General features: G+C 35.4%; 2 protein-coding genes across 2 annotated transcripts in view; both read right to left on the reverse strand.

The window, feature by feature from the left end:
• Positions 1-1,526, reverse strand: part of LOC140328459 (transient receptor potential cation channel subfamily V member 5-like) — a 28,642-nt gene extending 27,116 nt beyond the window's left edge. Inside the window, exons 1-2 of the mRNA XM_072408062.1 lie at positions 1,408-1,526; positions 545-685 (exon numbers count right to left, since the gene is read on the reverse strand). Coding sequence (XP_072264163.1) covers positions 545-685; positions 1,408-1,429 — 163 coding nt within the window. The 5' untranslated portion in view covers positions 1,430-1,526. The remainder of the gene's footprint in view (positions 1-544; positions 686-1,407) is intronic.
• Positions 1,527-25,026: 23,500 nt separating this feature from the next.
• GOLIM4 (golgi integral membrane protein 4) overlaps positions 25,027-27,889 on the reverse strand; it is a 64,176-nt gene continuing 61,313 nt past the window's right edge. Inside the window, exon 15 of the mRNA XM_072410143.1 lies at positions 25,027-27,047. Coding sequence (XP_072266244.1) covers positions 26,904-27,047 — 144 coding nt within the window. The 3' untranslated portion in view covers positions 25,027-26,903. The remainder of the gene's footprint in view (positions 27,048-27,889) is intronic.

Below are 27,889 nucleotides of genomic sequence, written 5' to 3' on the forward strand. Positions count from 1 at the left end.
GGTACATGATCTATGTGAAGTATTTACAGTGCATGTTTGCTGCATATCTGCAGACACTTTTGAAGATTTTTAACAGGCTGAGTACATAAATCTAACTTGTGAAAAAACAAATAGTGTATGTCCATAAAACCTACTGGTGCTGATTTTGCATTCCCCTTGACTTGTTTATAGGTAAAAGCAGTTCTCAACACTAAATTACTTTCTTAGGCATGACTGCCAGATGACAAGCACAGAAACTTATGGGGTATGGAAAGCTGTGAGGAAAAATAATTAATATTGTAAAGGCTTATTTACACAGCAGTGCTATGTGCTGCAACACCTTGCTTTGAGATAAATAGCCTATTCAAAAATAAAGGGTTAAAAAGCTCAGCAACACAGGTTAAAAATAAATAGCAGCAAAGCACACAAATGCACATAACCATCCACAGTGGTGTGAATCAGTTTTGTACTATAGCATTATATCTACAGAACAGTATTCTAGCACATTTTCAATTCTTTATCAGTCACTAATAAAAGTGCAATAGTTCACCATAGTGTTGCTTACCAAAGTAGAATGCACATGCCATCTCTGGAACATCGCAGTTACAGAAGGCTCGGGAATTACAGACTCCTACTCCATTTTTCAGCATCACTTTAACTATTTCAAGGTCTTGCTTAAGCATTACCATGTGAAGAGAGATTTTACCTGCAAAGATAGAACAACTGTTTGCCAATGCTTGAAATTCAATTTTATTATTTTACATTAAATATACAACAAAACAAAATACCAACAACTTCTGATGATTTCAAATGTAAAGTAAACTTTTACTGTCGGAAAACAAATTGCCTTTATTGACCTTCATCTAAAAATTGCTGGTTTTCGGGCATCATTAACATCCAAGTCAGAACCCAAAAAATATGAAAGCCATTTGACAAGCATAACAGCCAGACAAAAAGTTTATAGTGAAATGATAACCTACATAGGGCTCATGTATGTGTGCAAAGGCAACACACTTTCGGGTGCATCCTGCTTACATTAGAGATGAGATGCTTCTGAGATTCCGTTAGAGGCACTTTTTATTAACCTGCTTTTCCAATTCCATTAGTTTGCAGGGAGATAGACTCAGTTCCATTGTGGAAAAATGCATAACAACCGATAATCTGTTTCTGTTCAGAATGAAGTAATTGGCAAAGAAACATGAGTTGCTGGAGTTACAATGGTAACCCCCAAAATACATAATTTAGTTAAAACAAATGCCTAATGCCATACCCTCTATCTGGTTGTACACTTACATATGGCAATATGGATCCCCAACTATTGGGAGTGGGGTAGGGGAGGACTGGTGTATCCACAAAAAAGCATGTAGTAGTATTTGGTTTGTATTTTACCTTGTACATTGACCAAAGGTTTTAAACTGAAATCCATACCTTTGCAGTTGTTTAATATCATCGGTTCATTGATTAATGCTGGAGCACAATCTAGTATGACCTTCAAGACGTCCTTCTGATTATTTAATATGGCAGTGTGTAGGATTGTTTCTCCCAAACTACCTACATAACAGGAAATACATAGTGATCATTCTAATAGAATATGTTTTAGTGTATATTGTATGAGTAGTTTGCATTATAAAGCTGGGAACCAGGTTTTAAAGTTACGCTTTATTGCTGCATTGTGCTGTAATTTTGATTTATATCTGACTTATCTGATAAAATCCTAACTACCCTGTGGGGGAACCAGGTTTTAAAGTTACGCTTTATTGCTGCATTGTGCTGTAATTTTGATTTATATCTGACTTATCTGATAAAATCCTAACTACCCTGTGGGGGTTTATAAGGACTGAAGCACAGAATTATTTAATATTACAATTATTTTTATTTATAATACTACAAATAGTAGCAACAGAAGTAAAACAAAGTATGGATATATTACTGCAAAGTTAGTACAGCGTGGGAAATAAGTGTTGAACGTTTTTCTCAGTAAATAAACTTCTAATGGGGCTATTGACATGAAATTTACACCAGATGTCGATAACAACACAATAAATCCACACATGCAAAGAAATCAAAACAAATTAGTCCATAAAGTAAGTTTTGTGTAAGAAAATAGAATGCCACAGGAAAAAAGTATTTAGGTAACACGCTTAGAGAAATGTTTTTAGTACTAATTAGAAAAGACTTTTGACGATAATTACAGCTTCAAGACACTGCATGTATGGAGAAACAAGTCGCATGCATTGCTCAATTGTGATCTTGGCCCATTCTTCTACACAAATGGTCTTCAAATCTTGAAGGTTACAGGGGCCTCTTCTATGAACTCTGATCTTCAGTCTTTTCTATAGATCTTAGATTGGATTCATATCAGGTGATTGATTGGGCTATTCTATCAGCTTTATTTTCTTTCTAGGTATCAGTAATTTTAGTGGAGGGAGTAAAATTGTTTAGATCATGGTTGGTGCTTGAACTGCTTGATATGGATTTACATTGCTAGACAACATTATTGAATATTTTTCAGGACACAATCAAAGGGGATCTTTCAGGGAAAATCAGATGTTGTTCTTTTCATCATGTCATTGATATTATTTCTAGGTTTACACCTTAACGTTTTCTGGTAATGGGTAAGGTGTACTATTTCTCTAGGGTGGGGAGTGCTATGGGAAGATATGAAATCTGATCTGGAATGGGGCCACTTTAAAATCACATTTACCTACCTATACAATCATTTAGATTTACTGAAACACCACTTTATTTTTCACATGTAACTTAGGCTCTTCAAATCCCAACAATGTTTGTGACAATACTGTGTTCAATGGCTTTGCAATATACTCAAAAGCATGGTTCTCAGATTTATAATATTTTCCTGATTGCATTTTAACTTACAGAAAAATACACTATTTTATTTGGAGCACATTCCCACAAGTCTTTCTACTTCCTTATTCCCAAGAAATTGATGGCAGCTTTATAATGATCCTAAAAATAGCCACAGACTTCAATACAAATGCAATCTAATTCAAATTGTCTTGTTATATTAGAGTAATCACATCAAAAACTGTCAACATTTTTTAATGATTTTCAGAATTGTTGTAATCATCGAGGAAAACCAGACTATTATAACACATTATGTGCACATCATTAACAATGTAGATTTTTATATACAGGTAGCAATCAGACAGAGATAAATTAATACAAACACATGTAATTTCTCATTAATACAGCTGCAATCATTCACAAATACACATTTGGGAAGATCTGCAGTGAGTCAATCCTCTGTTTGCAATAACCTAATAGACAGACCTTGCTCTAACATTTTTAACATCTCCCAGTGCAGAATCACAAAATATCCTGACCTCATAAGACAGTCTATAGACCCTTTGTGTCTGGAAAGAATGGTTGATACTGACTAGACAGCATAATGACAATGCTATCTGTTGCTAGGCACCTTTGTGGAGGTTTGAAAGACAGAGATTAAGCTCCGTTTATTCATTCCAAACACAAGGCATATCCATGTGATGAAAAATAAATAAATCTATCTATCAATGAACCTAATTTTGCTGGTAAGGAAGTCCCTAATTGCACATGTGAGTGTCTCTTTGTACAAAAAAGTGCCCCCATGCACGGAATGTTCACAGCTGTAACAGAGGAAGTTCAGTTCTGCAAATGCAATGTAAAGGTTAATTCTGTGTTAGGTTAACTAATAAGGTAACTAATACAATGTATTATATAGTCTAGGTCCCCAAACTGTATATAAAGTTGTGTTCAGAATAATTGCATTATGTGTGATTAAAAAAATGAATTAAGCTCAAAATCCTTATAACAGTTTTCATTTCTATACATGCAAATGTATTGGGATAACTGCACATTCTGCTGCCAATCAAAATATTTAGAAAAATTGATCAAATTTGTGTTATTCCTTTACAAAAAATGAAGAAAAAGGAATATTAGGCAAAAATAGCAGTGTCTGCATTCTTCCTTATTTTCTTCCTTGTGTTGCATGGAGATCACCAACTTCTGGCACCTGTGAACAGGAATACCAGCCCAAAATGATTGGAGTACATGCCACAATACTTTTTCTTGGTCTTTGCCTTGGAAACAGTATTTTTGATGTCACTCCACAAGTTTTCTCATGGATTAGGGTCTCGGTATTGAGCTAGCCACTGCATAACATCAATCTATTTGGTCTGGAATCAAGACATTTCTAGGTTACTGGTGTGTGTTGGGTCATTGTCTTGTTGAAACACCCATTTCAAGGGCATTTCCTCTTGGCCATAAGGTAACATGGCCTCTTCAAGTGTTTTCATGTATTTAAACTGATCCATGATCCCTGATAGCCCCAGAACAATCTTTCATCAGCCCACAAAATGTTGTTCCATCTCTTTTTGGGCCATTTATTGTGTTCTTTGGCAAACTGTAATCTCATCAGCACTTATTTCAACATTGGGACTTTTTGGAAGATTATTGTCAATAGCTTGGCTTAACATTGGCACATTCTAATTGTAACAGTAATCACAGGTAACTTTTGACCTTCTTTGATCACCCTGGAGCTGATCATTGGCTGAGTCTTTGCCATTTCTACTATTCTTCTATCCATTTAACTGGTAATTTTCCATTTTCTCCCATGTCTTTCAGGTTTTGGTTGTTATTATAAAGCATCTGTGATCATTTTACCTGAACAACCTATAATTTTCTGCACTTTTTTATATGTTTTTCCTCTCCAATCAACTTTTTAATCAAGTATGCTGTTCTTTTGAACAATTTCTGGAAAAAAACTTTATACTAAGGTTTTCAGAGAGAAATGCACCAGAACCAGCATACATTTGCTGCCTTACCTTCTAAACTGTTTTTTTACAGAACAAATAGCCTAACTAATTGAACTCCACACTGCTAGAATTTTGAACAGCCTAATATTCCCTTTTTCTTAACTTTCTGTAAAGGAATACCACAAATTTGATAAATTTTTCTTCATGTTTTGATTGGGGATAGAATGTGCAGTGTTCCCAATGTATTTGTGTATATGGAAATAAAAACTATTATAAGGATTTTGAACTTTATTTACTTTTTTAAACAAATTGCTAAAATTCTGAACATAACTGTTGTTCACCCACTGGCTACTTTATTAGGTACACTTTTTTTTGCTAGTCCTGGGTTGGACCTGCTTTTGCCTTGCTGTATTTCTTCATGTATTTCTCTTGAAAGTATACTTTAGCCCTAGTAAGGTATACCAAGTTACTTATCATATTGGGTTAACTTATTTACCGGTAGTAAAGAAAGGGCAACAGCAGCTAAAAAAGACTAAGCATGGTTTTGTGACCAGATATTGCCCACATTTCTAAGGGTGGTTGCTTGACGCCTAACTCCTCCAAAAATGGTCAGCATGTTGTACTGGACTTTGGCACAAAGATGTACACATTCTATTTGGTTCAAGCCATTAACTGAATAATGCAAACATTTTTAGTATGGTAATGATTTGTAGTGCTGCTCAATCTTGATGAACTATGAGCCCAGCCTTTATAACGGCTCATCCCCTCTGTGGGCATGCAAATGCCAGGCTGAGCTCACAAGAAATAGGCAAAATTAAGTAATTTTTTTTTTTTTATGCCCAAGGTGGACTACTTAAACTGGTCCAGGAAGAAGATGGCGATGACACTGAGGTGTGAAAAAGACCAAATAAAGTTGGAAACATTTTTGTTTTTATCAAGTTTCGGTAAAAAAAACAGTATTTTTCTAAAACACAATATTAAGTATCTATATTTCAGCCATGTGGCTGTTACTTTCAATTCCCATTTTGCGCAGTTGAAAATAACTGTCACATTTTTCAAAAAAGCCTCTTATCCTGAGTGTAAGCTTTGTAAATTGACATGATGGAATTTCACCCTGAAAATGTTCAATCCACAGTAAAAGCCTAGGATAATCATTCAATAGCCCTGATATTAAAGTCAAATTAAATAAATTGTCTGACAGGTACGTTTTTAGATGGCAGACAATATTGGGCTTCCCGTGCTGTTGGGTTTATGGAAGACTTATGGTCTGCAAAGATGAAATTTATATCCTATGTGATTTCCCTTACAACATAGGAATTTTCTCTAAGTATTATTTGAATGGAACATTTTACTGGCTGTTTTTTCCTTTATTTTTTTTTTTATTTTTCTTGAGCAGGCAGGTCTCGATTTTAGACAGACTGAGATACTAAAGACATTAATCCAGCCATGTATATGATGCAGAAGATAAAGTTTTAGTTCTGCTACCTAAGCTCACTTTAATTATTTTAAAATAAATCATAATTTATTGCTTCAAACACCTTAGCGCATCATTTAAAAGTAATAAATTGCTTTACATCACAGAAGGCTGACGATACAGTTCACGATTTAAGCAATATAAAATGGAATGAAATGTTTTGGCATCAGTTAAGGATCTAATTATGGAACATTCGGTTTGGCCAAACAGGAATTAGCTTTAGATATAAACAGCAATTTTATGTATTTAAAAACCATTAAATCTTTTAAAGAAGAAATAGATCACAGTGATTCAGCTCATTAAATGCATACATTTGATGAAATAGAAATTTATAATAATCCACATTATTTTGTGGAATAGTCATAAGGCTTATGAAATGCAAACAGGCTGGTTTAATAAGATGTGCAGAAAGCAATGATGTACAGAAAGTATTAACAACCAGTAAGTGGACTGAAGTGTGTTTTCAAACATTATTAGCTCATCCCTAATCAGATGTTTGCATTCATTTTCTAATCACACTAGAAATCAGCAGGAATTTAATGGCACCCCTGGTTAGAGAAACTGGCATTAAAACTCATGCAAGCTGATTCAATAAGGCAATAGACCAAGCATAAACCTTGGCAACCAATCAAAATTCAACTTTCAGTGACCCGACTTTAGCAAAATGCCTTTCTGCTTTTTGCTCCTAAGTTTTGCTTTTAGCACAGTTATAAGTCTAAATGTCTGTTCTAGTTTAACCTTATTTTTGTCTTTATTTATTTAGAGAGAGCTGACAAATTCCATGCTGTTTTCAGAATACACAAACTATTTACTTCATTCTGTTCACCTAGGGAAACTTGAGAAAAATATATCATGTTCACAATGATAACATCCCTGATAGAAATCAACTCCAACATTACAAGGTGTTTAAGCTTTTCATTCGCTGTATTGCTTTTAAGTAAACCTGTCACAAAAGTCAACATTTTAAACCAAATATTTGATGGAAAACTTAAAAACTGGTAAAGTTGTCTCTTAGTAGAATGCACAGTAAATTAATGGCCAAGCTAAGGTAGGCAGATATAAAAAGTCTAAAATAGTTTAGCACTTCTATGTCAATAAAATCCAATTTATTTTGTCCATAGTCAAATCATTCCACAGAAGCCTACACATTCTTTACAGAATTGCACATTTAACAGATTGTTTCCCAACCAGGGTTCATTCACAAGTTGTTAGGCGTTCCTTGAGCAATGAGCAGTTTGTGCCTCTCAGGTCAGTTTAAGTGACACCAATGACATTACTGGCTATTTGTAAGGGTGACATTCTTACTGGTCAGCAACGTGAGAGGCATTCTTCCCAATGAACACCAAGGTTAGAGATAGAGTTAGAGAAAAACTGTTTTAACCTAAACATATCATATCTGTACGCTAAATAAATAATCCTATTTCCTTTTCTCTTGAACTTTGACTTAATTTGCAAATGCACATGTGCAATTCATTCCATAAACCTAGCAGCTATTCGCAAGTGAAGCTGTGCTGTGGATTGTTTTCAGTGAGTATAAGACTCAGATGGTTGACTGAAATTAAACATAAAATACATAATAATACAAAACATAAAATAAAAAACAGATTATTACAAACAGGTCCAGATACAAAAATGACACCTTATACCCAGGTCACCCACTTTTTCGAACCTGTGCTCTGTTGCTGTGCAAAGTTACCCAAACAATTGTGAAGTCTAGGACACTTATGTTACTTACAGTTGGATGTCAGGCTTCCTTTCAGCAATCCATGGTTCCTCCCTCTGTCCCCCATGCTACCACAGGACACAGTAAAGGCCAGTGAGAGAAACCACAAAGTGCTGTGGGGGACATAGGCATTTGAAACACTTGGAAGTGTGTCAGATATGAAGATACTTCTAGTAAATTTGCTCAGCCAAGGAGCAGTGATCCTATAAATGAGCATAAGGACAGATAATTAGGAAGTGTTTTTTTCAACAGGAGCTTTTTCTGACAAACGCTCTCGCAGTCCGCACCCCTGCTCATAGACTTTCCAGCACGCTCAGCAACTGTCCACGCACCAGCAGGCTGAAAAGGTCTGTCACGGGGCAAGGTTAACCACTCTGTTACCCCTTGCCAAACACACCATCACAGATAGACTGCCACAGAGCACGCATCGTTACCTTGACAGCCGCAGTTATGCTTCTGCTTCTTTAGTGTAACCCGCTGCCACTCCAGACAGGGATCTTTTAGAAATCCCAATGTTTATAGTAGTGTCTTCAGGTTAGCAAGTTACACTATTTCTACTTAGAGCATTCAGAGATTCAGCTTACACTTTTTATAGTGTTTAATAAGTAAAAACATACAAAAACAGTACATAAACAAACTCAGAAAAATAAAGACTAATCAAAGAGCAATAACAGAACTATAGCAACAGCATAAAAAAAAAGGAAAAACTGTGAAATACTTAGGTAGAGTTGGTTTTCCTTGGTCCAGGTTGCTGTGTAAAGTCCAAGTCATTAAAGTCGCTGGGCTCCCTGCAGTGCTCAATGTGTCGGTGCCGTTGTCCTTAGCAATAAGATGGTAAATGTGTGAGCTTCCTCTGCTAGACTTACATGGCTTTTACTATGCCCACCACAGACGTAGGACTAAGAGGATGATAGCAGGGTGGGGGCTGTCTGATGCGCATAGATTAGGATGCTTGTAGACACTCCCAAAATGCCCCTGTTCTAGCCATTATTAATAATTCCATAAATTCATGTTTTATAAAATACCAGCCCCCAGATTAATAATCACCACAAAATAAGGAGTTCAAAGAGACCAAACTAGGCATGTCTGGGACTTATGGTTTACCAGAACAGGATAAATTTGGTTTCCAGGCTTTCCTGAGGCCTAGGAGTTCTTGGTCTCAAAATGCTCACCATATCGATCCAACTACAAATCAGTCAACTGCTACTTTATACAGAATGGTATATTGAAAATACAAAGATAAAGAATAAATGTGTTTCAGAATACATCTTGGATTTCAATCAGAGGCCACTCTGCTAGCCTTACCTGATTTTTTTGACTCCTGGAGACACAAAACTCCAACTTTTACAATGAGCGTGGTAAAAACTACAGGGTCTGGAGTATGCTAGTTGTCAGTTCAAGGAATATCTAGTAAGGCGAAATATATGACCCTGGTCTGTTAGAGAGACAATTTCCAACAAAGACATTTTAAAGGAAGACCATTTGTTCATTTTAAAGGGGAGATCCGGTTTTCCCACCATATCACACTAAATATTTTCCACAATACCACACTTTTAGTTTTGAATTATGTCATTTTTGGTGACCCCAAACTTCCATGTATATGCTATAATGTGAAGATACCATGTACATCACCTCTAACAGCAGGATCAATATCGTCTCTTTGCAGAATTGCCCTCATGGTTACACAATCATTAGATGCCGCAGCTTGAAACAAGATTCTTTTATCCCTAAAAATGAATAAATAACAGTATGATATCATGGTGACATTGGGAAAATACACAAGTTGTATACAAAAGTGTGGCTCATAAAACACTTTCATCACTTTCATGATGTTGAGCCATGTCACACAGGGAGTTATTTTTTCCCCTAGCTGCGGTGTAATAAAACACGATTTGGTAGCCAAAAACTCCCTGTGACTCTACAGGCAGCATTTTAAAAAGAGCTTAGAATCATTCATTTTCCTGCCAGTAGCTGAGATCAAACCCTCAGCAGGTGTCTATTTTTAGCTTCCTCTAATTCTCTTGTGCCTCAGAAAAATTTAGAGAAAGTTCAGTTATGACTTTCTGCACTACTTATGATTAGGCCTTAATAGAATACCTTATTGCAGATACACGTCATACCACTAACCTATACTATACCATAGGGTAGCATAAACCATAATACTATAAACATGGCATAGGGGATACAGACCTCAATAGAGTCTGGCAGAGACCGCTTGCAGCATCCGTCTGCTCACATACTAATTTCCCCCAATACACAATCACCTTCTGATATAATATCAAATTAACATTGTGCACCATTTTATCTATGATATAACATTAAAATAATAAATGAACAAACAACCCATACCCAGAACAATGGTGGTCTTTATCGATGGTTACAGGGCTCATGTTTTTCACCTAAAAAAAGAAACTGGTATTATATTTCCTGTATTTATATTTTACTGGTAGGTAAACAGTGTATACACACAAGCAATATCAAGGTTTATTTCCTAGATGATAAGCATACTGTATGTGTTTTGCAAATGCATTTTTGTGTGCCACCATTGTTTTTTGCTGAATCTTTTGAAATAGCATTGTAGGAAAGTCTTCCAGAACGACATTGCCTGCACTGCATTCCATAGGACTGTACCAAGAATAGCTGAAATGTCTTCCCTGTCTTCGCACTTCACTGGAAGAATGAGGTAAAGTAGGTATGGCCATAATGCTATTCTATACAGGTATAATTTTTTTTTCCAACTTATAGTAGGCGGTTTGAAAAGAGAACCGGGCCAATGTATACAAATCATACATTTTAGTGGAAGGTCCCCTTTAGGAAAGAAAAAGTTAGGAACAGCTTTTACAAACTAGAAAACATGAAGAAAGTAATATTAGGCTCTTCACTGATTTTCCAAAAAGAGCATTTTAAGTAAATAAAGGGATCTACCATTATGTAAAACATATTAAAGTTCATTTTTATTTTCTACCTTGACTATTGTCTTAAGCACACAATATAAAATGAGGATACAAAACACTTGTGATACAAGAAATCTTCTTTCTACATCTCTTGTTTGCATTCAGATGAAGGACATTTCCATATAATATATGCTACTGAAATGCAGGGGACCCTGCTGTTATGGTTTCTTGGGCAGGCAGAATACAGATTCTATAAACGCTCATTTCCGACACTCTAATGCACTGGGATAAACTGGAACAATGTGAAGCACTCACTGAAAGCTGCTTAAGATAATGTTATTGTTGAGTTGTTAGCAGCTATCATAAATCACTGTAATAATAAATGCTGAGAGGGAAAAAGCAAGCTTCAGCCTTCCAGGAGAAAAAAAGCCAAACAATACTATTGAACTAGCTGTCACAAGGAGAGCTAAAATTATGCTTTTTCTTCAAAAGAGTGTTAAAGAGGAAGCAGCTTCTATTTTGGTAACCACTATGAATTATATTAATGTTACAATTATAAAATAGTTTTTTCTTTATTGCTGACATTTTTACTTACCAGAGATGCCCGCTCATGTTGTCAAGATATGTTTATTTAATAGGGTCAAATAACTAAGCTATAGCATGTGTTATCTATAACCATGTCACTGTTAATGTGAGATCTCATTGGTTACATTTCTAACAAAAATATTAATATGACATATGATTTTTAATTGTAGGTGGATCTCATGCGTACAAAGAAAAGACGATAGCTACTATTTGATTTGAAGAATAACAGCATTCACACATTCCTTGGGTTGATTGAGGGTGGTATTTTTTACCTTAGTTTATTCAGAAAGTACCATCTAATAGAAAAATGGGTGTACTGTTCCTTTTTGTAGAAACTACAACAATTAGAAACTTATTATCAAGCACCGTAGCCTCTAGCAACTTGGTTTAGCTTTTCACTCCTATACTATACACTCCTCAGTCAGCGCACAATCCCTTTACCCAGAACTAATCTCCAGATCAGTGTTTCTCAATCAGGGTATCTCCAGAGGTTGCTAGGGCTTCCTAGAGCAATGTGCAATTTGTGACTCTCAGATCAATTACCACTGGTGCCAGTGATCTTTTGGGCTATCTGTAAGGGTGGCAGCCTTCTCACTGGCCAGCAATGCAGGAGACATTCTTTCCACTGACCACCACAATAATGTACTGTGAGCTGTGAATATATTAATATAGTAGGGGTTCCCTGAAGACCTGAAAGTTATTTCATGTTAATAAGGTTGAGAAATACTGCTCCAGAGTATTGCACCTTGCTTAACTTTGTTCTATTTTATGTTGGCCACAGGCAGAGTTTCATATTTGACCTGTCATCAAAATTTCCCAACAACATTGTGGTGTAATTGTCTACATCTCTGGCTACATTTGTTATTAACTTTTATTTATATAGCACCAACATAATACGCAGTGCTTTACAAAGTCCATAGTCATGTCACTAAATGTCCCTCACAATTTAATGTCCCTACCATAGTCAAAAGTATTTATTGCATTGTAAGGCCAATGTTGGGGGAAGCCAAAAAACCTTACTGCATGTTATTTGGATGTGGGAGAATACTGGAGTGCCTAAAGGAAAAACATGGGGAGAACATACAGACCCCTCACAGATAGTGTCATGACTGAGATTAAAAACTTGGAGCTAGGGCTGCAAAGGTCAGAGTTCTATGCACTGAGCCAACCATCCTCATTAATTGTATCTGTTGGTCATCTCACACACAGTTGCTGTTGTATTGTGATGTCATATCAACACTAAATCAAAATATACCCATTTGTGACCAACTCTAGTTAAGTATCTAACTGAATTTTGTGAGTACATCTAGGGATTGTATCCACCATTCCATCTATTTTATTACAATATCTCACTCGTATCATACCCAGTGTCAATTACAAGGCCATATTCCTTCATATATATTATTAATACAGACTCAGTGTCCTAGTGGCAACAAGTGTACAGTCCTAGCTCAAAGCTTTTATTCTTTACATATCACTTCACCCAATATATTTTTATTTTGACATATTGAGCTAAGATCAGAAATTTAGACGTGGAGAAAATCTCTGCAATAAGGACAATAAAAGTAATAAAAATATCCAATAATGGTATAAGTTTGGAACTACTACCAGGACTTTTTTTTGCTTATGTGTCCCTAATAGGCATAATTTACTCAATTGTCCATTAAGAGTGTCAGACAGAACATGAAGTGAGATCATTTCCTCTTAATGAAGAGAAAAAAGTATTCAAAGTCCTCTCTACAAGAAAGATTCAAAGAGCATGAACAATCTGCGAGTACAAACATTGGTACTCCAAAGCATCCCATTAATACTGACTACCACACCACACTGCTCTTATATGTCTATAGCACCCAATGCCAATAACTGCTGCTGAAAAATCTTCTAATATAGCTACCATCATTCCTGACCCTAAAGCTTTGGATCATACCAAACCAAATGTAAAAGTTCCATTTTGTGGGACAAACAGGAATGATCAGCCTTGTGATAAGCAATACATTACATTAAAAGGCACCACTAATAACAATGACAAAAGTCTCCAAAAAACCCAGTATAAGATCTTCCTTCCCAAAATGACCTTTTACTTTTGACCTAAATAACTTTTCACATTAAATCCAATCCACTCACCGGATTTGATGCACTGTTAAGGATAAAAAAGTCCAGACACGTTCACGGAATTAATCCTGTCGTCTATCCTCAATGGAAGCAGGAAACAATCCACCAAGTGCTAGGTGTCATCAGATGGAGGAATCACTAGAATGGATGAATCACTTACTGCAAGATGGAATGCACATAAAAATGCACATTTTAAATCTACTTTATTATTTCCAAAAACATTTAAATAGCAACCCAATTTTAGGAAGCAATAGTACACTTGGAATTTGGTCATATATTGATATAGAAAATGACTTCTATTTCCTTCATTGGAAATGCAGTTCTCTGGCTTTTTCACTTTTGTATGCTAAACATTTTCTTCAGATTTAGTCTGGAGTTGCCCTTCAGTATTAACCTCTATGTTGTATAACCTGAGCATGGTGCTCTACCTCAGGTGCCTCTTCCCAGAAACTCAATCTAAACCTGTGCAAGATTATTCAAATGAGTTACAATGAAATAGGTCTTGTGGGATAATTCATTAAACAGATATGTACTATAAACCTAACTCATTTTACAATAAAAAAAAAAAACAAAAAACATACAGTTAGGTTAATTGGCTTTCCCTCAAAATTTGTCCTTTGACTACGTTAATGACATATGACATTAGATTGCGAGCCCCTTTAGTTGGCAAACTTTGTAAAGTGCTGCGTAATATCTTTGCTCTTTATAAATACTGGCTAATAATAATAATAAAAAATGTCAAACACTTACAAGACAGACAAAGCCTTGAGTTAAGATCTTGTTGCTTCTTGACACATTTTAAGCTTCTGATTTGTACCACGTACAACTAGAAGACACTTTAAGGTCATTGCTGACTCGAAGACAACTAAAGGGAGTGGATGGAATATGTAAAGTATATGTATCCCTCCTACTGTAATTTCCCTCAGCTCTGACTCATGCCAAACACTGGTATCCACAAGATCTGTGTTTATGTGTATAGAGTGAGGCACTCACAAACGCTGAAAATAAATTGTTTGGAAATACATGCCAATTAAATCCCTTACAAATGAAGTTTAACACTGAAGTTTACAATTCTTTTTTTTTTAAATTTGTTTAGGCAGTCAGAAAAAAAAACTGAACTGAAAAAGAACAAAAAATAAATAATGGATCAATACTGAAGACTTTGTATTTAAGATCTGTACACAGACAATGGTAACTTCTATTTTAGCACAACAGCATTGAAACACTGGTTTAACAAATCTAAAGCAATTTCAGTGAGTTCTATGAAACTTCAACATTGGAGAAAGCCCATTTAAGGTAGTTAATGGTGGCTCTCCAAAAAAGGAGTTTGTTTTTATTAGCCAATTAAGCGGTTCCAGGGCTCAACTCCTCCATGTTATCTTTTTTGAGTATTGGCACCAACTCATTGTCGCATCTTCTTGTGGTTGGATTCACACAGGCGGTTTCCTGCGGGCAAAAGAAAAATTCTTTCTCTGCTTGTAGCATATGAAGCCATGCATGTGCAGTATACTATGGGCAAAACTTACTCCATTCTGATAGAACCTGATGCAACCAAACACCATTACCTTTCATGCATAACACTCTTCCCAGTGGTAATTAAAGAAGACAGAAGATTGAAAGAGACAGTTAGCTTGGATTTGTTAATTTAAATAGATTATCTTTACACTTTTTTTTTACCATACAGCTGAATGCTGCTAAACAGTCTCCCGGCACCCCATGATCTGTAGTTTAACCCTTGCAATAGAACAGGGGTGTCAAACTATGGCCCACGAGCCAAATCTGGCCCTTAAGGTCCTTTTTTTTGGCCCCCCAAAGAATTCGGAAAATGAACTACATCTGGCCCGCCCGCCCGCATTACCACCTCACATCATCATTTTCAATACATGCAATACATAGATAATATTCCTGTACACCCATCATGTGACACAAAGCCTAGGCAATGATGACATGGTGCCTGACTACCAGGGGCATTGTGTTTGGTTCAGTCCATTAGAGACTACATAGTGCAATATTTAGTGTTAGACAAATCTGTGATGAGAGAGGATGAACAAAACACAGCCTGCATAGATAGATAGAAAATTGTCTTTTCAACCCTAAAGTGTGTGTAGAGGGGTTTGTTTGTGTTAGTTATGGATAAAGTAGTAAACTTCCTCAATTTTTTCAATAAATTTCAAGTTTGGCCTTGTGTGTTTAATTTCGGCCCTCTGTGTATTTCAGTTTGACACCCCTGCAATAGAACAAGAAAATCCATTGTTGTCAGGTTGTACAAAAAAGTTTTTTAATTAATAATATAAATACAGGTTGACAACCGAAAATCCGGCCATCAATAATCTGGTTCTTTCAGTTTCCAGGCATGAATTTTGGATCACATTTTCAATACAGAGACTGCAGTACAGTTTAGCCACTGATGTTTGATGGCGTTGTTCTGCAGAAACAGCTGTTAGGTCTTGCTTGCTAAATACACGCTGAGATGTCCCTGCTGCCTGCTCCCTGGAACTGTGCCAGATGTCCACTGGTCCTGTGGAAGGAAGGCTGGCCAGAGTGTGGAGGTGAAAATGAAAATCCGGAATTTTCGAAAATCTGGCGCACCTCAGGCCTGGAGGTTGCCAGATTTTTGATTGTCAACCTGTATTTTAAATATAAATATATTGAATTACCATTGTTACCAAGTAACTATTCCCCTTGATGTAACACACCAACCTTTTAATCTAGTTAGTGTGTCACTAAAATGTATTTTTTTTTTTTTTTGGAAAGTTTTCTCTCCTAATCCTTTTCCTCCAATCCGAACTCACTAGAACTTCCCAAATGTGAGTATATTCGTGAGCATACTAACTCACTATCCCCACCTACTGAAATATTTTATAAATACCACCATGCTGTAAATCTTAATTCACAGTCACTCCACCTCAGTACCTTTACGGAAGTCATCCCTAACCACTATTTTTAACACAGAATCTCCATAAACACCCCTGTAAGTGTAATCAAAATAGAAACAATTATTATTTCCTGAGGAACTGGCAAGACAATAATTAAAACAAAATGACATTTTCCCTCATAGAATAAAAGCAACCTAACATAGAACAACCATTAGCCTTATCACTCCCTGGAGGAGCTTTTGATGTCTTCCTTTCCTCTATGAATATCTTCCCTTTTTCTTTTCCTTCCCTCCAATAGGAATGTAAGTAGCAACATTATACTGACCTAATTATTATAGCTAATCTTCTAACAAACTGTTAACACCAATGTCTTCATTTTTGGAATATAATTTTTTTTATTATTACCCCTAGAAAAATTAACATTTTAAGAAGGACAAGATAGTGTAGCTTCCTTATCTAGGTAGCACAATACGTAGTTTCCTTTCTTCAGTCTGGCAGAATGCTTAATCTGATCAGATTGGAAGGGTTTTCTTACAAACGTGGAATACGGCTTGACGACTTTTAAATAAATCATGTGTATCTCTCCATGATCTCCAGGGTAATGTGTATGTCTATTTATATGTTAGCAGTACCAGTACAGGCACCTCTACATATATTACATCAATCAACATGTCTACCTACGTGTGGTGTAAACACTGAAACTGTTTTGTCATTTATGCTATGTTTTCAAAACACATTGAAATCCATGACAAAGAAGTAAAAACCAATTAAATCTAAACTGTATCCAAACAGTTAAATACGTGTGATTTGTTTTACCTGATAAAACATCTACTATTTTCTCAGCTACGTTTAAATTTTTGTAATTCATACATACCTGCCACACTGCATAGCTCACAAGGAGACACCATTTTCTCCATTTGTTACAAGAAGAATGAAGTCAGGACTGGAAAAGGGAGAAACTTTGGCACACTAATAAGGTAATAGTTGTGCTTTCCCCTTTCCTGTAGAAGATGGACACCACTGTGCAAATGAGCCTGAATAGCTGACATATATAGTGAGTAAAACAAAGTATTGCAGTTATTACAGTTTGTTACACAATACAATACTATCTACTAGTGGCCAACTTCAGTTACACAACAATGCTCAAAAGATTATGATCATGGTGAAGTGACCATGATCATGTCCAACTCAAACATACAAAATACCTTAACCTGTAAAAGACACTGAGCCCATCTGATTGTAGTAATCGTAGATCATAGTTTTTACCTTTTAAATAATGTTTTAAAAGTAACACACCATGAATATAATTATTCCCATTTTGGTTTCTTTTTGAAAGTCAGCAGTTACAAGCACATTTTGTGTCCTAGGTTTATACTCCAGTCAAAGCTTGTTATCTGTATTGTCAGGTAAAAAGAAAGTTTATATCTAGAGCACTTTATAGCTGTGTATGACTAGGTAGGAGGAGGTCAGTTATAGGATCTTTCCAAATTTAGAATAAGAATATGCACAATAATGCATGTATTATATTAAATTATTCAGAGTTCACAATAGTGTTTTTGGGTACAAATACAGCTTGCACAATTCAATCAAAGTCAAAAAAATCACCTTGATGTTGGATACTAATTGATATGCTTATTTTTTAACAAGTTTTGATCTCAGAATCATAATTATAGACCCACCCAAGTTTCAGCTTCCATGATGACAAAGCTGGAATTTCAAGCAGAACGATCATGCAACTAAAATGCAAATTAATTTTAAAACACCGTTGCTTTTGTTCAACTGTCAAAACACATGGAACAAATTTTGCACTCACTTACCTTATGTTGAACTGTGTTGTTAAAATGTTTTGAACAGAACCATAACAAATCAATCCCTAACAGTCAATCATGTGTATATTCAAATTACTTTGTTCACGCTTTTAACATTCTCTTGGGTTTTGGATGTTGAATGGTGTCCCGGATCTGTTCTTGTCTTCAACTGATTCACAACCATTACAAAATCACTGTAAACATAAACTGTTTTTATTGTCACTACAGCATCACAATGAACTAAATGTAACATTGCGTGTTTCTTTAACACTTTTTTGCAATTTGAAACAAAATTTAATAATACATTGTATGTGATCCATGATTTATGGCACATAATAAAATATACCTCTCAATCATATTGAAAAATGTTTATGAGAAGAAAGAAAGAGGTCTGAGGCTCAGAATTGTAAAAGAATAATTATGTATTGATATACTTCAGATTCATACATAGTTATTTAACATATTGAAGTAGATTATATCCCAAGTTTTTTTATTTTTCACAAAACTGAGATTGTATGCTTTTGAACATAGGTAAAAATACAGGAGGTTGCATATGCAATTTATTATACCAACCTTTTGTATTTATATCTATGTTCAATGTATTAATCTATAATCTTTAATATGTATTGTCTTATATATATAGACCATATAACTCGTATACAACATTGTACCCCTGAGGAAGCCAAACAAGCAAAACGCGTCAGGCCGTATATGACAAACACGGGTATTTACAACTTACCATTGCTGGTGTATCTTTGTATAGCATACAATATCCCAGTTTTGTGAAAAATAACACAACTGGGGATATAATCTACTTCAATGTGTTAAATAATTATGTATGAATCTGAAGTATATCAATACATAATTAATCTTTTACAATTCTGAGCCTAAAACCTCTTTCTTTCTTCTCTTAAATATTTTTTAATATTTGAAGCTGTAAAGAGGGAGGCTCTCACACACAGACTTTGGAAAAAAGAATAATCACTCATATTACTGGAGACCTCTCAAACGTGGCCACAACTGACTGTCCAGAGGTCATCAAAGTTAAATATATGCTAATTACCCCTCTAAATTCTTGTGCAATTTTCATATAAACTATAGTAAATCAGGGGCCCAAACATTACCTGTTCCATTTTCTTGATTACATACCTACAACAAACTTTCTAGTTTAAAGGATCAACCCACCTCCTGCAAATACTTAGTAAATCATATTCCAAGGGACATTTCACAGACTTGTACATTCAATTTCTTTATCCTTTTTTGAACTACCAATACTGGTTCACCTACCTGGTTCACAGGTACCTTCTTCTGATTAGGTCATTGAGAGTCAAAATTGGAAAATGAAACATTGGAAGAAGGTGGAGTAGTATGATTAATGACAGGAAATCTTATCATGACAGTTTACTTTCACTTGGGGCTGTAACAATTGTCCAAAATAATTACATAGTTACACAGTAGGTTAGGTTGAAGAAAGTCCATCAAGTTCAACCACTAGGGAAATAAACATATCCCAGATATAAAACCTTATAAGACATAGTTGGTCCAGAAGAAGGCAAAAAACAAAAAAAACCCTGGTACAATTTGCTTCAACAGAGGAAAAAAATTACTGATTCCATGAGGCAATCGGATGTTGCCTGGATCAACAGTCTTTGTTATCTTTACTTTAAATTCTTAATACCCAGTTATATTCTCTGCTTCTAGAAAAACACCCAGCTTTTTCCTAAAGCAATGTATAGTAGTTGCTGAAACTACTTCCTGATAGAGCAGATAACACATTTTCACAGACCTAGTGAAGAATCCTTTCCTTATCCCGAGCCTAAACTTCTTTTCCTCCAGACGCAGAGTGCCCTCTTGTTCTTTGTAATGATCTCAAAGTGAATAATTGGGAAGAAAGTTCTCCATATGGACAATTTACATATTTATACAGGGTGATCATATCCCCCCTTAAACATCTCAAGGGAGATTAGAGTCAGTTCAGCTAATCTCTCCTCAGACTTAGCTCCTCCATTTCTTTTATTAGTTTAGTTTCCTTCTCTGCACTCTCTGCAATTCAACAATGTCCTTTTAGTGAACTGGTGCCCAAAACTGGACTGCATGTTCCAGACCTGGTCTGACCAATGCTTTGTACAGGGGTAGGATTATGTCTCCATCTCTGCAGTCTAATTCTCTTTTAATACAAGAAAATACTTTGCTAGCTTTAGATATTGCAGGTTGGCATTGCATGCTGTTAGGTCTATGATCTACCATAACCCCCAGACTTCCCCAAATGTATTCCCCCTAGACAGTATGAAGCATGCATCTTGTTAGCCCCCAAGTGCATAAGTCTACATTTATCTATATTAAATGTCATTTGCCACTTGGCTGCCCAATCAAACAGTACATCCAGGTCTGCTTGTAGATTATAGACATCCTGTATGGACTTAATTCCATTACAGTTTGGTGTCATCTGCAAACACAGAAATGGTACTTTTATTCCTGAACTCTATATCATTTATAAAGATGTTAAACAGTAAAGGTCCCAACACTGAACCCTGGGGTAAACCACTAATAACCTTAGACCATTCAGAGTATGAATCATTAATTACAACTCTCTGCATGCAGTCTTTAGGCCAGTTCTCTATCCATTTACAGATTGACTTTTCTAAACCTATTTACCCTAACCTGCATATCAACCGTCTGTGGGGTTCTGTGTCAAATGCTTTAGCAAAGTCCAAGTACACTATATCAACTGCTTTTCCACTACCTGTTTACTTACTGACTCATAAAAAGAGAGAACATTTGTTTGACTTCCATCTTTCTTGAAGCCATGCTTACTATCACTTATAATATTATTTTCTAGTAGAAACTATGTGATTTCTATGTGGTTCTCTATCAAACTCTCTGGGACCTTTCCAACTATGGATGTTAAACTAACTGGTCTTTAGTTAGCTGGTAATGACCTTGCTCCCTTTTTAAAGATAGGAACCACATTGGCCTTACGCCAGTCCATCGGTACGGAGTGTCTAAAAATTAGAAATAATGGCTTTGTAATAACTGAGCTCAGCTCTTTGAGGACACATGGATGTAATCCATCAGGTCCTGGTGCTTTGCCAACCTTAATTTTGCCCAACTGTTTCTCAATCATATCAGTTTTGAGTCATTGTGACTCATTTAAGGCAGTGACATTGGTGTTATGGTGTTTGGTGTTTATGGATGACTTGAGCTCAGCCATTTTTCTTTGTGTACCCAGAGCTAAAAAAAAAAGTGTTTAGTAAATCCTCCTTTTCTTTATCCCCAGTTACATCCTTTATTATATTTAAAAAATAGGGTTTGCCTTGCTTTCCTTTGCAATCTGTCTTTCATTTTGAAGTTTTGCACATTTTATCTCCTTTGGAATATATTTTTCAGCGTGCTTTTGTAGAATAGACTTGAAACATTCCTTTTTCTGTTCTGTGTCGACAATAGAGTCTCCCAGTCCAAGTCACAGAGAGCCGCCCTTAATAATGGAAAATTTGCTCTTAAAATGAAATTTTTTTAATTGCTCCACATTAGCAATTTATTTATTATGTTGGACCACAGAAATATTTTACTGCCAAAATGTCAATAAAAATACAAACACATCAAAATGGTTTCTGTATTTTGAAATAAGTATATACATAATATACATTAAAAAAAGTTCATTATATTGGCAAAGTGTAACAGCAGAGACTATCCTATTTTTACCTGCAGTATCTAAAGATACAATTTCAAACTTATGTTAAAACAAGTCAGGAGTCAACAATAAAGAACTTTAACACAATCATAAAACAAAAAAGGCTGCATAGCTAGCATGCTCAGCAATGCTAAACAGAACTTTGGGGCATGGTAGTATTATTCACAACCAAAATATGTATGTTAAACTTTGATTTACATGTTTCATGCACTGCTATGCTTTTATTTTTACTCCATAAAACCTGCATTTACATTTGGGACAGTTTTGTGGATTGAAATCAACCATGACTTTATTTTATCTTTCAGAAATAGTGGAAAGATCACCCACATGTTGTGGTAATTTTACAGGAAGCTTGGTCTCCTGGTTTGTTTCTTCAATAACTTTGCATTTTAGAGACCACAGTGAAACATCCCAGGCCACTGTCCCAGTGGAGAACAGTGCTAGGAACCATGCCTTGAGTTCCTAGGCGATAACAGAAGCCAGTGGATGACATCTGTTCACCAGTAGCAATAAAAATAATTTCTAATTATTTGCAATATTCACTACAGTAAAAATAAAACATGTGTTTGCTATAATAAAGTTTTTAATGAGCACCAATACTGAAAAGGCCACTTACCAGCCACTAATATAGTGGCTTACGCATTCATCTTGGGTTTTTGTTAACTCCAATTGCAATTGTGCACACAGTAAGCAAAGCCATGCCATATGGTATGGCTAAGACTGTAGTCTGGTGAGGGAATGAAAAGAATCCAACAAATCATAGCACTAATGAACTGGAGCACCCAAAGGGATACCTGCTCCCAATTAAATTACCTTGCAATTCTCTGAAAAGGGTTCATAAAAGACTAATGTCAGCACTGTACCACGTAGGGTCTTTAATAAATTGCTCCATCCAGTCAGTTCTAAACAGGGGATAAGTTAACTAAAGTGTTCTGTTATTCCTAACTCATATGCCCTGGTTTACCACTGTCTGATTATGCCAAGAACATCTGGATACAATGCTCCACCTTTACAAAGCAGGAAAAATTAAAATTGATTAATAAGGAAATATACTCAGGGACTTGCATGCTGGTGGTTTACAAAAACTGTGACCTAATAGTTTAAGTATATCTTTATTTATGCTATAAAAAAATAAAAAAAGATTCAGCAGATGCCAGCAAATTATATAACTGTATGTATAATTCAATTATCTAACACAAAATACATTACAAACACTTTATTTACAAAAATAGAGATGCAGATTACAAAAAAAAGGAAATGTTACAAATAGTAAATCTAACTCCGCAACATTTAAAAAAAAAATGAATGATATTTTTTCATGTGGGCCTTTGTGGCCAGATACAAACTGAACAAATTGTTTAGATTGGACCCTGGCACAACACGTTTGTTGGAAATAAATTGCACAGAATATAATGTCTATGTTCATCCCAACCTCCAACGTGCTGATTTTTATCATCTGCCTTGCTCTAGGGAAATGGTGGTAGATTTAAATAACTGCAGTAGACAATGTTGTCATCCCACCATGCTGCAGTATTTAAATATTGACTCCTATGTAACTATGAGATTCTGGGATACAGGTACTGCAGCATTCCTTTTTATTGTTCAGACTGATCTAAACAAATAATTGGAACAGCTGGATTGGTTTCTGTAAATTATGGCATTAAATTGTTCTTTGCAATAGCTGACACATAAGCCACAAGTGTACTATGGGTAACTTAGGGGATACTAAAAATGACATTGGTTTCTAGTCACTAGAAGGTTCACCTATGATAAAAAATTATAAAGGTTCACCAGCCCCTATAGCTTGTATGGTTTGTTTATAGGGTATTACTGCAGGTAACATGGTGGAGACACTTAAAAGTTCAGCAAGCATTCACTTGCTTAGTAAAAAGGGAGAAGCGGTGCTTACTTCAATAAACCAATCAAGAATAATGTTTTTTGTTTTTTACTTATGAAGTAAGCATTCACTTACTAAGTGAGCAGTCTCCTTTAAGTAAATCAACACTAACCGTAAACACAAACTACCATTTTTGAGATATGTTTTTATGTTAGGTGGCATTCCTGGGTTTATGGTAATCAATATGATAAACACTTTTCATCTGCACACAAGTGATGGTCCCAAAGTTTTTATAAAGCAAAAAGAATGATTTACTTAGAAATTGAAAACTGGTTTCAGTTTCAATGTCACACATTCTCCAGCTCACTAAAGCTGATACGACATCATCAAGTTCGCAAATTTAAAAATTAGGACTTTTGGGCTTTTTACCTGATCGCAAGCTACAGCAGCTAGAGAAACGAGTGCAGTGGTAAATAAAACCATACACTGCACTCATACAACCTATGGCTCCTTGCATGACCTATTTTTAGATGCGATAAACATAATTATTTCCAAACTACCTGTAACCTTTTAAGAACGTGGCATACAGTGTGTAATTATATTTGCATAATCTGAATGACAGCTGATAAGGAAGCACTGATGTCAAAACCGCAAACACAAAGTACCATCCAAAGCCTCTGGTATATTTCACATCAACACCCTCAGACTCAAGAACAACGGGAACACTACCTGAAGTGAGCTACCAAAATTCCACACAAATCTTTATGCCTAATCATCATATATAATCATTAAACATTGGCAGTTTATTTTATCAATGAACCGGCAAGCATCAAAAATATGGCGATGATTCAATATACAATTTGCCTATCTGCCACTGACAATGTTATTTCATCAGGGTATGGAGGTTATTTAGTTAGGGTACCGAGCTAAGACATGTCTTAGGAACTTGGAGAGTTGGTAATTTGGTAATACATTTTAAGTACTATATGAAAAAATTACATAAATGAAACAAAGTTTGACTCATGATTTCAGTCTGAACACAATAATTCATGTTTATTACCAATTTACTAGTCCCTTATGTAGATCAGTGGGACATTATCTGATGTAGGTGTTATATCACTTTTTAGTTCAGTCTTCCTCTGCATATCAAGGTGCTCTAAATTTCCACTGGGTAGGATCATATAGTTTTAAAGAAATGTTTATGATAAATGTAAGTAACAGAACAGTAAGATTTAAAGGCTTTTGTAGTACCTTACTTTACACATAAGCAATTTCAGTAAAAAAAAGTAAATCTCATTCCTTTTTTCTAGCTGAAATTAGAATGAGCTATGTGTATGACCCAAGGAGCAGTGATGTTATTCCACTGGCAGTGACAGTGCTTAGGTATATTGATTGGATGCTAGACTCGAGCACCATTACAGGAGCCACATGCTCTTCAACATCCAGATTGTCTTAGTATTGGGACAGCTGCAAAGGAGAACAATTGTGGAAGGGTAATGCTGGTAAGGTGTGCTTAAAGAGACCAGGAAAGGGAGAGATCAAGGTCGGTGCATAAACCTTGTTAGTCAAAGGTTGGATGACAAAGCAAAAGTAAACAGAAAAAGTCTAGAGAATAATGGAAGTTTTTGCATTTCCTCACAATTATTTGAGTCTCTCAGAATTTGTGTGTCAAGAAAAAACAATAATGATGATGAACAGTATGGCTATGTTCACCTATACTAAAACCAAGCTTACTAGAATAATAACTTAAAGTCAATACTGACCAATATGTGTTGCATTTTCATCATTTATATCAAATTTGAAATACCATCTCATCAACTGCTTTTCTTGCAGTAACAATGAGAAGTGACCAAGTGTTATTACCTGGGACTGCTGAGGTCAACGTCTGCCATTAGTTTATGATAACATAATGAGAAAAAAATAATTAATGACTCATCATGCCCATCCAAACCATATAATTGAAAGTGGAGCAGCCATAGGTTAGCCATGTGTGTCTTTTTATCTCCATATAATTAGCAAGAAAAGGTGTATGAAGCAGCAAGAAGTGCCAGTGACTCTCTGAGGACCTCGGAAATCTACATTCTGTGCTACATTGTCACCATGTACTTAGGAGAGGAGGGTGCATGAAGCAGAAAGAAGTGTATATAACTTTCTGAGCACCTAAAAAGTCTTTTTTTGATGCCTCAGTGTCTCCATATGCTCAAGAGAAAAGGTAAAACGTAGGAAAAAGTGTCAGTGACTCTGTGCACTTCAAAAGGCTGCTTTCTGTGGCATAATCCTTGTTACATTTCATAGCAAAAACAATGACAGAAATATTTAAAGTTTGTGACATACTATATGTTTAAAGGTATAAAAAGAGACCTGTAGGCAATAAAAAACTAATCATGTCCAAAAAAAGAAACCCTTAATAAATGGTCATATATGGCAAGTGTTTCAAAGGAAAGTAAAGCAATATAAGAAAAATATATTTTTTACCTCGAGGAGAGGAGAAAGCATAGTTAGAATACAATAACATTGTATAAACCTTGCAGAAAGCGATCTGCTTTTCAGAATAAAATGCTATTTTCACTGGAGAAAGAGCACTTACAAGGGCCCTAAGGATATGTGATGACACATCACATTACCATTCTGCATTAGGTTTACATAATTTGTAACAAAGTTATTCCTGCTGACGACCTTCACACCCTTAAGGATTATTTTATATTATCATTGCATATTACAAGAAACAAGGAAATTATTCCAAAATAACCTTGAATGCTGGATATATTACAAACAATAAATATACAAGGTGAATGCCTGAACTTTCTCTTATAGTAAGAGACATAAGGCACAATAATTGAAACCACTGCCCTAATAAAGGGTTTATGTCACTGTCCTAAGGATGGCAATACTCAGTACTACCACATACTGAATTGCAATGTGTAAGAGAGCTTATTCCCCTACAGATTTCTACTTTTTATTTTAAAAGAGGAAAGTTACTAATGACAGACTTTACTAGACTTACAAATTCAGAAGTATTAGATAAAGCCTATTGTTAATAAAAAGCATCATAATAAAATACAGAGTTTATAAAATGGTCCCATATGTACGAAAGCACAAAAGGGACAGGATAGAAAAAGGCCAGCTTGGAATATGTTAAGGGACATATATGTAAATGGGGGTTAACGATATCACATTTCTGCTCGTCGTTTGTTTTTTGCCCCTGCGCCTCCGTCTTCCTCCTCCTCTTCTTCTTCATAGTTGTCTTCATGATTTTCTTTTGGTTCTTGCATAGCTTCATGCTGCCTTTCTGCACCAATCCGCTTACCCATAACCTGCCAGAAGAAATAAAAACAAAAAGGGATAGTGCTATTTTTCCATTTTGTTTAGATAAAAATGTAAAAGATGTAATGTTATTAGTAAGTATAAGTTTGTATTTTATTTACATAGGGGCAGCCATATTTGCTCTTTTTACATATGCAGGCTCTGATTCCTTTTCTGCAGTGTTCCACAATGCTTTTGTTTTACCAATCCTTCTCAAAATGTAATGCGGGTCATACAAGGATCAACTTTGGTTCAATAATCAAACAAGTTCAATAATCGAACACGAACAAGTCGTGTTCAATATACATGCCAAACCAAAGAAAAAAAACTTAATACGTACTACCATATACTACAATCATAAGCATGGTTCAACAGGAGAAAAGCATAGTGAAAATAGGCATGTGTATATGCATTCTCCAAAGTTAAGTAAAACAGAAGTTAAAACAAGAGGCCTCAGAATCCATTGGACACGAGTGATGGAATTTGCCAGACCTTATATCAATGTTCTTTCGATACTACACCCATTACACTGGGGAACACATTTTTGTTGAGTTAGATCTTACTTTTGTTTTTTACTAATTTTTGGGTGGTTTTTTGCAATCCCATTTAGTTGTTACGATACAGAGTACCCTCCATTTTGGCAAAAAACATAAAAATTTTACATACAATAAAATAATAATGAAATAACATCTTGAATGTACTGTTTATTTAAAAAAAAATTTTTGTTCATACAAAGGATTTACTGTTACTCATTTACTGAATTTACTGTTATGACTTTTTTTTTTTTTTTACAATAAAACATTTGAAAATTATTCGGGTAAGCGGTTAAGGTAAAAATTTACACTTATAGCTT

Source organism: Pyxicephalus adspersus, chromosome 4 (genome assembly GCF_032062135.1).
Source record: "Pyxicephalus adspersus chromosome 4, UCB_Pads_2.0, whole genome shotgun sequence".
NCBI classification, from domain to species: Eukaryota; Metazoa; Chordata; class Amphibia; order Anura; family Pyxicephalidae; genus Pyxicephalus; species Pyxicephalus adspersus.